Below are 16,281 nucleotides of genomic sequence, written 5' to 3' on the forward strand. Positions count from 1 at the left end.
TCATTATCAAATAATTTAGATGATAATAAAAAAACAATAACAAAAAATCACTTGTGACGGAAATTAAAATTTTCAATACTCCGGTGGGTCATGTGCAATTATTAATTGGTTCATTTTTTTTTTTTTTTAAATAATTTTCTCATATTTCTCATAGGTTATGTCGTTTTGTTTACTACGGAATATTATTATAAACATATGTTTATCTGTGTGAGTGCGTTTTACTGAGCAGGGCTGCCAACTTCGTGCGACTAATCTGCCTCAATATAATTTTGACAGATTCCAATGTTAATCAGTTCCGTGACTCCGAAAATAAAATTTTGTAATTAACCATCAATATCTTCGTCAATTTTTAAGATATCGCGTTCATATTTGCGGCAAATTGTAGATAAAAATAAAATGAAACTTTAAATTAGTCAGTGGAAGTTAATCGGATGGATAGTTTAAGAGTTATTAATTTTTTAAAAAAAAAGACAAAATGACAAATTTGATATTTTTAGCATTTACAGCTTTAATAATTACTTTTTAAAAAAACGAAAATATACGAATTGTAGATATTAAAAATACGCTTCTTTTGATCATAATATGAAGTCTAAGTTAGTTAAGGAGCTACGACACTTTTTTTTTTTTCTTAGACAAATTCAATACGTAGGTGACGCGAAGCGTCCCACCTACGTAAAAGTCTATGTAAAAATGTTTATGAATTCAATTTAATTACAAAGAAGGGAGTTTTTCCATATGATTATCTTAATAAATGGGAAAAATTTAATGATACAACACTTCCATTGAAAGATCAATTTTATTCAAAATTGAATGAAGAAAATATATCAGATGAAGCATATGCACTAGACCGTTTCAAAAAAAAAAAAAAAATTTTTTTTTTCTTCTCTCCCACCCCCTAAAATCTTAGTATTTAACAAGACAAACAATCTACTATTTTCGATTTTTTTTTTTTTTTTTTTTTTTAATGTTGCTCATCGACTTTGAATATTTTCCATTTAAAATACATGTAAGCAGAGTGTTCATTTTATACTTTTGTTCATAACTTTATCAATTTTCAAGCTAGAGACTTGGAAATACGACTATTCGAAAGCGTAAAAAAAAAGCTTTAAAATACATATTGAAAAAAAAATTTGCAATTAACTGTTTCGCGGCTAGAAAACTTTGTAAACGTTGTTTTCTAAAAAAACGATAATTTATTTATTCGAAGACCTCTGAGCATTCATCAAAAAATAAAAATTCGGCATATAAGATATATTGTCTAAAGCTTTTTGATACAGCTTTCTAAATAATCATCTTGAATTCAAATATATTGATTATAAATAACAAGAACAACTGAAAAAATTGCTCTTAGTTGGGAAGATGATAAACGACAGCTAATTGATGGTGAGACTGACACTTTGCCATGGGGTTATATACCTGTTGAACGAATGTGTTTGAGTAAAAGTATATTTAAAAGAAAATATGAATGATGTAAATAAAAGTTGTATAAATGTATATAATAAAAAAATAATTGTAAGAAAATAAATACGCATTGTTTTTTTATTTATCAGTTCATTGATTATCTATTTACTGATTATGACTATTGTCAAATCCAAGATATTTTACATACATTTTATTCCCTCGTCTTTTCAAAACTTTTATAATCAAATAAATGTCAGAATGTCGAACTTTTTGTAGCTCTTCAGTATAAAAGCTTCCTTGTATTGGATTCTCTTGATAGTCTTTAAGCTTATACGTTACAGGTAATGTTTCATTAATTTTAGTAATTGTGAATATTTCATTTGTCCAATTTGGTTTATATCCTTTATCAAAGACATGCTTATATTTACTTATTCTTACATGTTGATTTAATTTAAATTTGATTTTAACATGACAATGATTTAAACTTTTAAATACAGTTTGTTTTAATATTTTAATATTTTTACCAACAACTTCAACATGTTTCATTTTAATTGTGCGATGTTTGGTATTATTATATTTTTTAATTAATTCTGACAGCAATTTCAACCATTTAAAATTTCCTTGCATTCTTAATTCAAAAAACATTTTGTTTTTTAGCGTTCTATTGAATCGTTCAACTATTGATGCTTTTAAATGAGTAAATGTTGAATACATATGAACATTATATTTTTTTAACATTGTTTTAATTTTGGATTATAAAATTCTGTTCCTTGATGCACATGAAGATTTTTGCATATTCGATCTTTTTCAAATATTGATTCCATTGGTGCTGATACCTCTTTTCCAGTTTCATTTTTAAGCCCAACAGCCCAGTTGAATTTTGAAAAAATATCAATGACTGTTAGAATATAATTGTATCCAGAATTGACCTTTGAATGTACAATCATTTCAACAAGATCAGCTTGCCACGTTTCATCCTTATCACGAATATCAACTTTACGTCGTAAAAAATTTTTTCTTGTTGGAGCATGTAACTCACGCACAACGTCTCTTTTATAGTCTGTCATAGTTCACTGACGGATGTATACAGACTGATTTTTTTTATATTAATATATTAATCCACATTCTCTTAAATCTTCAATAATTGACATGATCTCATCATCATGATTCGGATTACCAGCTGCTCTCGATGCTACTAATAATCGTAATCGATCAACAAGTTCATTCGGATTATCCCAGTAGATATAATTGACTCTATTTGGATTATTTTTTCTAAGAGTCATAACCGTTGGTAATAATCCAGTACCATAATAATCATTATTATTATGAGTTGCAATAAAATCAATATATTTTTGTGATGATGGATTTTTTATTGGCATATTAAATCTATGATATTGATGATATGCGTTTGTACTATTAATAATTTCATTATAATTTTTTTCATCAATATCAGTGATAGTTCTTTTGTCTGGTGATTTCATAAATAATAATTCCATCAATCCGGGTGTTATTTTGTATGATGTATCAAAAATATTTAATTCATCATCGTTAAAGAAAATTTTCACATTTCCAATTTTGTAATCGGATTTTATTTTTTTACACCATAATCCCACTGTATACTATTGATTTTTCCTAAGTAATTATCTATTAAATCTTTATTTGATTCTTCTACAAATGTTTCCTCACCTTCATCAGCAGTATCATATTCACCTTCTTGTTCAGTTCATCAATATCTTTGTCAATTTTTAAGATATCGCGTTCATATTTGCGGTAAATTGTAGATAAAAATAAAATGAAACTTTAAATTAGTCGTTGGAAGTTAATCGGATGGATAATTTAGGAGTTATTAATTTTTTTAAAAAAAAGACAAAATGACAAATTTGATATTTTTAGCATTTACGGCTTTAATAGTTACTTTTTAAAAAAACGAAAATATACGAATTGTAGATATTAAAAATACGCTTCTTTTGATCATAATATGAAGTCTCTAGGTCTATCGGTTAAGGAGCTACGACACTTTTTTTTTTTTTTAGACAAATTCAATACGTAGGTGACGCGAATTGATTCTTCAATATCAGAAGTACTATAATTATCCTCAATTAATCATTTTTTGTTGATCGTTGTTGTTGGCAGTTGTGCAGCTAATTTGTTAAGCGGTGTGACAACAGGTTTAAGATATTCATTCGCAGCTTCTGATATATTTTCTTTCCTCAATTTTATCAATTGATATTTTTTACGAATAACGTCTTGTACTTTTTCAATTTCACTTAAAAATTTTGTTTCATCAACTAGTTCTTGCTCACAAAGAAGCATGTTGATCCTTTGCGATTTGACAATTAACTAATAAAATTTAACAAATCGTTTTGTTATTTATAGTTATGAAGCAGTCAAAATTTTCTCTATATCTTCCTTTATCTATATCTCTATCTTTATCGATACACAGAAAGCAATATTTTTCTTTCAAACAATCCACACACATCTGACGGAATTTACTATACTCCATATCAATATTAACATGATCATGATGTATACGCTTTAAATTCGTATCATCTTGAGGAAAGATAATTAAAAAATGAATATTGTCACGTATCAAATGTTTTGGTATTCGTGCATATGATTGACATAAGTAAAAAGAATCAACAGCTTTGTGTCTTCCCATACAAAGAAATTCTTTAATATGATCCTGCTTTTCAGTTGCAACGTCATCAAATATAAACAACGAATTTGATTTTGCTTTGTCAACTGGTACGACTTGATCGTTGTCAGAAAATTTATAATAATTTATTTCTTCAAGTGGTTCTAGTAACTTTTTTAAATATTGATATTTTGGTTGGTGTAATGATTTACTATAAATATAAATATTTGCAAATCGTCAACCATTTGGATCAACAATTAAACTCATTAAAGCGTTCGTTTTACCACAATTACTTCCTCCAATTATCCCACATCTTATTGTATTTGGTAGTAAATCACCATGACGTTTTTCTATTAAACCATTACCACTTTTTGTTGTAATTATATCAAAGTTTATAACTGGTGATTTTAGAGCTTGTTTCTGGTATTCCATCGTGATGAGCACTGAGCTCAAATCATATAAATTCAACCGTTTTATACCATAGCAAATCAGTCTGTTATAAACTATGATTGAGCATACATCGAAAAAGAAAAAGAACAAAAAACGTTGTGGAAAAGAAATACTCAATAAAATAATCAGAATTACCATTTGAACTTCATCTACCTGGTTATTCATATTGCGGACCAGGTACCAAGTTAGAGAAACGTTTAGCAAGAAGTGACCATGGAATTAATCCTTTGGACGCAGCCTGTAAAAATCACGATATTGCATATTCGAAGAATTGTAACGATATCAAGGCAAAAAACGCAGCTGATGATATTTTAGCTCGTGAAGCAGCTAAACGTATTTTTTCCAAAGACGCAAGTTTAAGTGAGAGAGCAGCAGCTACATTCGTTACTGGAGCAATGAAAGTAATATCGAAATTTGGTATGGGTTGTATTACTGAGAAAAAGAAAAAGAAATGTACGAAGAAAAAACCATTATCTTCGTTGAAAAATAAAAAAATAAAAAAGAAGACTGGAGGAAAATTAATAAAAAATAAAAAACGTGCAGTTAAAAAAAAGAAAATAACAAAAAAAAAAATATCATTTTTAAAAATCGTACAAGCAGCAAAAAAAGCAATGAAGGGATCAAATAATTTATCAGTTCCAATTAAATCAGCAATAAACGGTGCGAGAGCAGCTATTAAAAAAAATGGTGGCAAGAAAGCTATTACAGTACCTAGAGTTTTACCAGTTGCTAAACATATCGGTGGTGCACTACCACTTTTAATCCCGATTTTCTTAGCTATATCAGCATTAGGTGGGTTAGTTGATGGAGCATCTGGTGTTGTGAAAGCTATCAATGCAGTAAAGACGGGTAAAGAACAATTGAATGAAAATGAGCGACATAATAAAATGCTGGAATCGTTTGCCATTGGAAAACGACTTTATTTAACACCACATAAAAGCGGTATGGGACTTTATCTGTCTCCAAAAAACTTCAACTGATGCTACCACAAAGAGCTTTAACTGACGGTGCTTTATTAAAATTTGTTGAACAATCAAAAATTGCTAATTTTCGTGGAGTTTTTATGCGAAATGATTTGCCAAAAGATGGACCATGGAAAAAAGAGTGTGAAATCATTAATTGAGATGATAAAAGAAACCCTGAAACACATTGGGTAGCATATAAAAAACTCAATAAAAATTCAGCAATATACTTTGATAGTTTTGGCAACTTACAACCACCGAAAGATCTTGTCAGTTATCTTAATGTTGGTAGCATCAATTATAATCATAAACGTTATCAAGATTGGAATACGTATAATTGTGGACATTTATGTCTCGCATTTCTCACAGGAAAACTATAAAAGCAGAAGAAAAAAAAATTTCCAATCAGTTATTTATCAACCTTCACAATGAACGATTCGTTTACTTTAGCTCTCACCGGTAAATCTTCAGTCTTAGAAACTGATTACTTTCCATCTATACAATTATCAAGTGAAAAAAATTATTCGTTAGCACTTATTTCATTTTTATCATTTAATTCATTACCAAATATCGATCATGAAAATAATATAATTTCATATTTTGACATTTATGATAAAATTGAAATACCAACTGGAAGTTATAAATTAAATGATCTAGCTGCTTACTTAGAAAAAAAAGGAATCAAAATTACATATAATAAAAATACTTTACATTCATATATCACAAGTGCAAAAGATATTGATTTTTTATAACCAAAATCACCAGCACGTTTACTAGGATTTACACCGAGACTATTAAAGGCTAATACAACATATGAATCAAACTACCCGATTAATATTTTAAAAGTGAATACATTGAGAATCAAGTGCAACATTACAACAGGAGCTTACGTGAATCAACAAAAAGTTCATACAATATATAACTTTTTTCCTGATGTACCACCTGGTTATAAAATAATTGATGTACCAGCTAATCCAATTTATATACCAATTACTGTTAAAACCATTGATCATTTACAACTAAAAATTGTTGATCAAAACGGAAAATTAGTAAATTTCCGTGGTGAAACAATAACCATTACGTTACATGTAAAATCATAGGAATGGGAATTTGCTTCAATTCACGCGCTATAAAACGTGGGGCATCGTATAAAAGCAGCACATCATGGACACCTCCAGTCAGTCTGAATCGAGCAGTCAAGAAGTTGACACTTCAGAATATAAATTACCTGCAGAGTCTAGGTCTAAAAGTAAAAAAAAAATTTGGAACTTTAATTGGATAAATATAACTTGTCTTAATTGTTTTACACGTTAAAATAAGTGATGAAAATATTTTCGATATAAACCCGTCAGTTCAATTCAACAATGAAATATCAAACTATGAGCTACATGCTCATCAGTCATTTGGATCAACCAGTTTCGATAATAGTGATGAAATAAGAATATCAATACAGAATCAAGATTTGTTTGTTCTACCATCAAAAAGCTATATACGTATGAGTGGAAAATTAACGCAACAACATGCTGCTGCAAATGCAGAAGATCCACTTGCTGATATTTTTTCTTTAACGTTAGTAAATGATGCTATGTGTTTTTTGTTTGATGAAATGCGTTATGAATTAAATGGAGTTTTAATTGATAAATCAAAGAATGTTGGCATCACATCTACAATGAAAAATTATTTGTCATTAAGTTCAAGATTGAATTATTAAAATGCAGGGTGGATAAATCAAAATGATATGAAATTAATAAATGATGATGGATATTTTGATATATGCATTCCATTAAATATAACTTTTGGCTTTGCTGAAGATTATCAAAAAATAATGCGAAACATGAACTTATTATGATACGATCACGTTCAAATTTGAATGCGCACGTACGAGATAATGAGATAGTTCCTGATATGCCAGAATTTGATTTAAAACTTACAAAAATTGAACGGCTTGTACCGTAATGTTATCAAACAAAAATAAAATTGATATAATGAAATATATACAAAAAGATCCTGTAATTTCTATTTGATTTAGAACTTGGGATTTATATAAATATCCATTGCTGCCACAAACAACTCATTATATATGGACAGTGAAAACTGCAACTCAACTGGAAAAGCCACGTCATGTTATTCTTGGTTTTCAAACGAATAGAAAAAATGATTGGCAAAAAGATGTAACACATTTTGATCATTGTAAAATAACAAATGTTAAACTTTATCTTAATTCTCATATTTTTCCATATGGGAATTTGAATCTTGATATTGAAAAAAATCAATTTGCTTTATTATACGATATGTATGCTAATTTTGCAGAGTCTTACTATGGCTCAAAAATAGGTTTAGTAACAAAAGATAATTTTATTAAAAAATCTCCATTAATTGTTTTTGATTGTAGGAAACAAAATGAGTTTTTAAAGACTGGTGCTGTAGATGTACGCTTAGAATTTAAATCGAAAGAAAACTTTCTTCAAGAAACGACAGCATATTGCTTAATTTTACATGATAAAATAATTGAATATAGACCAATAAGTGGAATAGTACATAAGTTAACATAAATTAATTATAACTAATGATTTTCTAATAAATAAATGAACACATGAAAATAATTTGGTTTTAGTCTATTCATATATTTATTTAATTTATTTCATTCACATTTCCTCATCATCATCATCATCGAAATCACGTAAATTATATGTACTATCATCTAATATTACATCTTGATTATTTTCAGCATCGAGAACCATGGTTAGTGTTCCTTTCTTGACAGCATTTTCTAGCTCCTTAAATTCTTGATCATCTTGATTGAAATGTGTAGCAAATCTTTTTGGTAGATATACATAATTTTCATTGTCGAGTTCAACTGTTAGCGCTGGACCATTTGATGTTGGAAATCTCGCTACTTTAGTAATTTAATAAACTACTTTACTCTTCAAATCTTTCAATGATTTGCGTTCGTTAGCTTTTTGAAGTTTTTTTGCTTTTGCAAAACCCATTTTTAATATCTGTAAATGGAAAAGTTATTTTTTAGTTAACAAAATAATTGAAAAAACAATGATAATATCAATAAGTTCATAAAAATTTATAAATATATAATAAAACTTACTTGTTGGTTTCTAAGACTGAGCGATGGACTGAACGATGAGTGATGTTTAATCTCTGTGCACGAGAATATATACTAAATCTCAAGTCCCCCACCAACGAAAAAGTTCCCTTTCCTCTCTTTACTAAGAGTGGGGGAACGTCGTGATTAGTTGATATTTTGTGGGAGAAGGAAAATCAGGTGATGCTTATCCCGGCTAAAAATTTTTTCTTCTCAGAAAATAGTTTTGACTTTTTATTATTCTAATCTTTTTAATCTTTTAATCCTATAATCTTCTTTATGGAATTTATAACAATAGATGAGAAAAAATATTTTTTTGAGAAAAGCTAATAATTCCTGTTTGAACATGTTTTAGTATATTTTCTAAAATTTAATTTTTTAATCCATTGTTGTAAGATGATTTATCAATTTTTATAATAATGAAATCTAGATGGTATTTTTCCTGTTTAAACATGTTAAAACTTGTTAAAACTTGTTTCTATTATTTTATTATACAAACTAAATCTTTATTTTTTATATCTTATATTGAAAGGAAGGAAAGAAAGATAATTTTAAAAAATTAACAACTTTCAAAAATTTCGTTTCACATCATTTATTCATTAATAAAATCCAATTCTCCATTGTCAGTTCTTTCTTTACATTTAAAAAAATCTTTTTCTAGTACATAATAAGAACTTCATCTTCACAATCATTTTGTATTGGATGTTTTTTGCATCGTTTTAATTTTTAAATTGTTGAATTTGAACGTTGTTCTACAGATAATTTTTCCCAAATTTCATCAATTTGATGTGATGCAAATTTTATAATAGCCATCACTGGAAGTGAAGCAATATTTTTTTGTGTCAATTCAGTTATATTTTCAACTGCACAAAAATGTAAAATGGATTTTTTCATGTTAGCTCTTGTTGAAAATTTGTTAACATACCAATATTTGTATCTTCGCGCATTTTCATATGCACATTTGTAAGAACTGCATAAAGGATGTGAATTCATATGTCGTATTGCTGGATGTTCCATCTCTAATATTTTTATATCTGTACAACCCAAGTCTTCTAAATTAAAAATTGTCATCGGATTAAAACGTAAAATCAATGTTAACCATTTTTTTCTATCTTCACCTTTGACAAATAAAGAATTAAACTTTCTAACTAATTCTTCAATGATTATTGTTGATACGTTATTATATTGATCATGATCAGCTTCCCAAGATATCCCATGACAATTTTTTTCACAATTATTCACAGTATTTTTATATTCTTCTGTTAGATGTGATTTTTCACAAGGTGGTTTGAATATTTTTATAGTTGGTGTTGGTGGAGATCTTGAATTTATAGGTTGGATAACCAATTCTTTTACACCAAATAAACCTTGAGGTTCTTGAAATCCTTCAAAATCAATGAATGGTGACATTTTGTTTTAATATTTATCTACTCAACTCAACTCAACTCAACTCAACTGAATAGTGACCAGTCCTGAACTGATGATATTTCTTTTATATCTCTGAATAACCACTCCCCTCCTTTTCTATCCCTTCCACTTCCTATTTACTCCTACCATTTTTTACCCCCTCCATAACTTATTTTACAAACATCAAATAGATGATGAAATAATGAAATTACTTACAATACTTTCTGTAATTTGTCTTGATGATGCAAAAGCTAAGGTTCCAATTTATAAAATGAGTGGTCCTCAGTTCGAACCATCATCAAGACAAATTTTTTTTTCTTTTTTAATTTCATCAACATTGATTTTTATACAAACAAAACATAAATTTACAATTGATGTCCCTGGAAGCTTCAATTTTACATGAGCTGTTAATTTTTTTATCATAGCTTTAATAATCAAAAGAAGTTAAATATAAAAAAAAATAGCAAAATTTTAAAGTATATAAAGGTAAATAATTTGCTGGATAAAAAAAAAAAAAAAAAAAAATCACTTGTGACGAAAATTAAAATTTTCAATACTCCGGTGGGTCACGTGCAATTATTAATTGGTTTATTTTTTTTTTTTTTAAATAAATGTCATATTTCTCATAGGTTATGTCGTTTTGTTTACTACGGAATATTATTATAAACATATGTTCATCTGTGTGAGTGCGTTTTACTGAGCAGGGCTGCCAACTTCGTGCGACTAATCTGCCTCAATATAATTTTGACAGATTCCAATGTTAACAGTTCCGTGACTCCGAAAATAAAATTTTGTAATTAATCATCAAATCTTTGTCAATTTTTAAGATATCGCGTTCATATTTGCGGCAAATTGTAGATAAAAATAAAATGAAACTTTAAATTAGTCGGTGGAAGTTAATTGGATGGATAGTTTAAGAGTTATTAATTTTTTTGAAAAAAAGACAAAATGACAAATTTGATATTTTTAGCATTTACGGCTTTAATAATTACTTTTTAAAAAAACGAAAATATACGAATTGTAGGTATTAAAAATAGGCTTCTTTTGATCATAATATGAAGTCTCTAGGTCTATTGGCTAAGGAGCTACGACAATTTTTTTTTTATCTTAGACAAATTCAATACGTAGGTGACGCGAAGCGTCCCACCTACGTAAAAAAAAAATTAGGCGCTTTTTATTATAATATTATGAACATGTATCGCAAGCGTTATCGTGAAAAAGCGCCTAATTTTTTTTTTTTTTTTTTTTTTTTATCCAGCAAAATATTCAACTTTATATACTTTAAAATTTTGCTATTTTTTTTTATATTTCACTTCTTTTGATTATTAAAGCTATGATAGAAAAATAAACAGCACATCTAAAATTGAGGCTTCCACTGACATCAATTGTAAATTTATGTTTTGTTTGTATTTCACTCATTTTGTTTAACTATAGTTATTATTATAATAATAATTTATGAAAATTCGCGAGAAAGAATATAAAGAATTATATTCGTACAATTCAGGTGCCTGAACCTGGTCTGCATAAGTCCTAGAAAAATTATCTAGAATACTCATCAGAAGCGTCTTGATTTGTACCACTTTGTAATAATTTGTACTAATTTGTACCACTAAGCAAGAAATTAGTATCTTAAAAATAACAAAAAAAAGTTATTTACTCAAAAATGTTAATTAACAATCGAATATCTGCTTTAATTATTGAGGTACAAATTCTGCTCTCCCTGGTGGAAATATTACTACAGCATTACTCCGGCATTTCTCTGTTTTGAAATTATTCCGGCAAAAAAATCGTGGCAGATTAATTTTTCCGACATTATTCTCATGCCGGAGTAATTTTTCCGGAAATGGGCCAAAAACGGAGTAATGCCGAAGAAAGCCGGAGTAATGGCGGAGAAATATTTCTTTCAGGGCTTGACGGTACAAGTTACCTCACGTTTGCTCTTTAAAATAAAAAATAAATTATTTTAAAATCTTGAATTTTGGAGGCACCATGCAATTTTTAATAAAAATGTTTGATTAACAATTGCATGGCGCCTTTAAAAATCAATATTTTTGAATAATTTTTACTTTATTTTAAAGAGCAGAACGTGGGCTAATTTTGTATCCTTAATAATAATAACAAAGTATTGTAAATTGAAATTTTGGAGTAACATGTTTTTTTATTATTATTATTATTGAGGTACAAATTAGCTTAACGTCTGCTCTTCGAACCAAAAAAAAAAATATTTGAAAATATTGAATTTTAAAGGCACCATGCAATTGTTAATTAAAAATTTTCATTAACGATCACATGGTGCTTCAAAAATATTTTTAAATAATTCATTTTTCATTTTAAAGGGTAGAACGTGAGCTAGAATGGAATGCGTACCTCAATAATTAAAGCAGATATTCAATTGTTAATTAACGTTTTGGAATAAATAATTTTTTTTTTTGTTGTTATTTTTGAGGTACAAATTCAGGGGTTTAGTACAAATTATTCTGCGTCTGTAGCAATTTTTTTCCTCCCTGAGTCATCTAGAAAAAAAAACTGGTTTTAGCCCTTTCTCCACTCTTTAATTTTAAGGTACAAATCAAAACAGTTGCGGTGTAAAATAGTACAAATTACGACGCTTCTAATGAGTATATTCTAGATAATTTTTCTAGGACTTATGCAGGCCAGGTTCACGCACCTGTACAATTCTTCTACATATTTTCATTTAACCGTGAATGATAAAATAATAACGATATTAATTATATATAAGAAATAACAAATCTTCTTGCATATAAATAAATCGAAAATTGAAACATGTATATGTGGCGTTCTTAGCCAAACCACGGGGTTTGCGGCCTGACCCGATTTCGCTCATTTTTTGATATGTTGTAGATTTTGGCCTTAAAAAAAACCCGAATTTTTTTTTCTTTCAATTTTTGGGAGCGCCACCATCGAATTTCAGAATATCTCGAAGAGCCCCCTTTTTTTTTGCTGAATTTTTGATCATATAATAATAATAATAATAATAATAATAATAATAATTACATAGAATGTATTAGTACTTCAATAATCTACTGTATAAATTTCGAAGCATTCTCATATTCGGAGAAAAATCGACAAAATCCCTTAAAATTAAAATTTTTGTTTCAACTTAAAAAAATTATAAAAAGATTTGCAAGAAATGACATCCCTTGAACAATTTGAGTTATAGGATGACCTTTAATTTTATTGAAAAATAAGATGTTATTGGATATTTCGATCAATTAATCCATATTAATAATTAAACTGCACCTGAATAGCCCAAGGAGGTATTCGAACATAGATGTACAGGCTAAAGTGAATAAAAATATTTCGTTCTGTTTTTTTTTTTGGTGCAGGGCTGATGTCAGCGCTGCAGTTGGCAGTTTTCGAACTGACTTACTCCGAAATTTTAGGCTTCAGCGACATCCTATGCTTCAACACAGTAAAAAGGCAAAGCTTACACTTCTTATTCAACTCCATGGTTTATACACATCATGCAATCGAATTTGAAAATTCAATATTTGTAGTCTTTTATAACTTATAATTTGTAATACATGAAACGTGTGTAAAAAAATGACCCATTTCATAAATTTACGTGTAATAACCCATGTATTTATCAAAGATTTAATTCAAACTAAAGAATCTAAGTAAAGGGATGATCTTGTCAATGCGAAGCTTCAAGTAAGACAGTCAGACTTAGACTAACGCTTTTACAAATATTATTTTTCATCTTAATTTCCTTTTTGCCTTTTTCAATATCCTTGAAAAAGTGAAATCTTCCAAAATATGTTTACAAGGACAACGCAACATACTTTGACACTTAAATGTAATAAAAACAAATATGTTCATTCTTATACCTGAGTTCCCAACATGCGTTTTACCTTTTACTTCGTTTTTACCATTACCCTCTTGTTCAAAGTCTACCGACAAGTAAAAAAAATTAAATATGTTCTTCTAACAGTAATAAAAAAATTATGGAATGACCCATATAAATTTTTCTTTTTTTATCTTAAAGCAGACTTCATTCTCGATGATTTAATATAATAAATGATTTTTCCCATGCATAATTGACGCTTTTAAATTGATTCTTACGTCTAAGTAAGAAAACCCCATGTATTTTAAACGGGAAACTTCACCCTCTTACAGGGGGTGGCTAGGATGAAAATAAAAATTTCTTATATAGCCCAAAAATTTTTTAAATTTTTTTCCAACGATATTAGGGGGCGGCACGATGAAAATTTTGCCATCACCCAAATAAGAACCACCGTAATATGTATACATGCAAATGCAAGTATTTTTCATTTACATTCATTTACAACATTAATATACCTATTAATATACTTATATTACCATTATTTATGTGAAATAATATTTCCTAAACTTAAAACAAAATATTGAATTATTATACAATAATAATTTATTCATAATATTCACGAATTTTATGTTTTAAAAGAAGAGAAATAGACATTGATGTGTTAGTTTGAAAAAGAAAATTATTATTGTAATTGTACAATTATTTCACAATATAATTTATTCATACTTTTTTAATCAAAGTAAAGGAAAAATGGTAAACTTGATACATATATATTTATAATTATTAAGTTTATTATAGTGAATTAAAAAAGGTACTTTTCAGTTTAAAAAATAATTTTTCGTTTAAACTCAAAAGTACCTTTTTTTCAATAAGTATAATATATTACGTATAAAAAAACACAGTGATATTCAAAGTTTCAATATCGATATTATTAAGATCTAACTATACATTATATTTCATCTGTCGATGTTTATTAATTTCCAATTATTCAAGTTCATTCAACATACTAAATGCGAAATAGTGTTTGTAAAATATAATTTGGAAACTGAACCATCGAGGTGCTGTAATGTATAGGTACACAGCATATAAAAGTAAAAACGTATTAATATGAAAATAAATTAAAAAATATCAATAAAACGAATACAAATCTATTATATCGACACTTTCAGAGGATATTATCATATCCCAGACAACATGTTTTTTTATCAGTTTTTATAGTAAATTTTCTCATAATTACGGGAAAAATTCCTACACATGTGCAAAGTAGTTGAAAATGGAGTTGAAGTATGGAAAAAACGGCTATTTCTCGGGTATATATCGTGAAGTTATTAAAATAACGATTAATTCTAAAATTTATTAATATCAATCAATAAAGCTCGTCAAGGAGAAAAAAATGTTTCGATAAGAATTCAGATAATAATTTATAAATTTCAATATATGGCTAGTTCCACGTGTTATTCAAATTTGAAAAATAGATTCGTCCAAAATATTTTTTTTATTATTTTTTAGCGAAAAATAAACAATACGTGTTTTTTTTTTTTTTTTTTTTTTTTTAAATTTCGACTTGTAATTTTTTTAGTTTTGATTTTTGAGGACTTTTTGAAAAATATACCAGATTTTGCATGCTTTTTACTCAAAAATTAGTGACTGAATCAAAAAAATTATAAAGACAAAAAGTTTAACTTTTATTCATAGTTTACAAATAAAAACTTTATAAAATTGTTTAAACAATTTTTCTACCATTATTTATTAAATAAACAATTGAAATCGATTTGTCTCAAACTTGGCCCCATTTTATTTTTTTTTTTTTTTTATCAATAAATAATCCTCGAAATACAAGAAATTCTTAAGGAAATTATGAGTTTAGCATTTTCATAACTTTTTGAGATACGAATAAATAAAGAGTGAAAAACACGGTCCGCGCGCTGTCTCTCACGGAAGTGTGTATCTATATATAGTCAAGCGGCACGCAGGACCGTGTTTTTCACTCAAAAATTAAAAATTTCCTCAAAAGCCTCAAAAATTGTTGAGAGATTATTATTGATAAAAAAAAAAAAAAAGATTTAATGGAGGCCAAGTTAATGAAATAAATAATGAAGTAAGTGTTTAAAATAAGCAAATTTTATTATTGTAAACTATAAATAAAATTAATTTTGATTCAGTCAATAGTTTCTGAGTAAAAAGCATGCAAAATCAGGTATATTTCTTAAAAAGTCCTCAAAAATCAAAACTCAAAAAATCACAAGTCAAAATTTTTTGGAAAAAAAAAAAAACACGTATAAAAGATATCATCCCGACAAAAATCCTGAAGATAAAAGAGCAACTGAAAAAACTCAGTATTTCATGAATATATCCCAATGTAAAAAGCACAGATGTCCTCGCTTATTCTCGCTTTTCTTTCTCACTTTAATCATTGCTGTCTCACACATTGAAATTCGGTCGAGTTCGTCATCTGTCGTCGTCATTCGGTTTGTACATTGAAATTCGATCAAGTTCGTCATCTATCGTCATTATTAGGTATATC

At 27.8% G+C, this 16,281-nt stretch overlaps 1 protein-coding gene across 1 annotated transcript; it reads right to left on the reverse strand.

Annotated features, from left to right (window-relative positions):
• Positions 1 to 2,132: 2,132 nt before the first annotated feature.
• LOC122859877 lies at positions 2,133 to 2,468 on the reverse strand. The gene has a single exon (XM_044163560.1). The coding sequence runs from the start codon at positions 2,466 to 2,468 to the stop codon at positions 2,133 to 2,135; it is 336 nt and encodes a 111-aa protein (XP_044019495.1).
• Between the last annotated feature and the right edge of the window lie 13,813 nt (positions 2,469 to 16,281).

The sequence above is a fragment of the Aphidius gifuensis genome, linkage group LG6 (genome assembly GCF_014905175.1).
Source record: "Aphidius gifuensis isolate YNYX2018 linkage group LG6, ASM1490517v1, whole genome shotgun sequence".
NCBI lineage: Eukaryota > Metazoa > Arthropoda > Insecta > Hymenoptera > Braconidae > Aphidius > Aphidius gifuensis.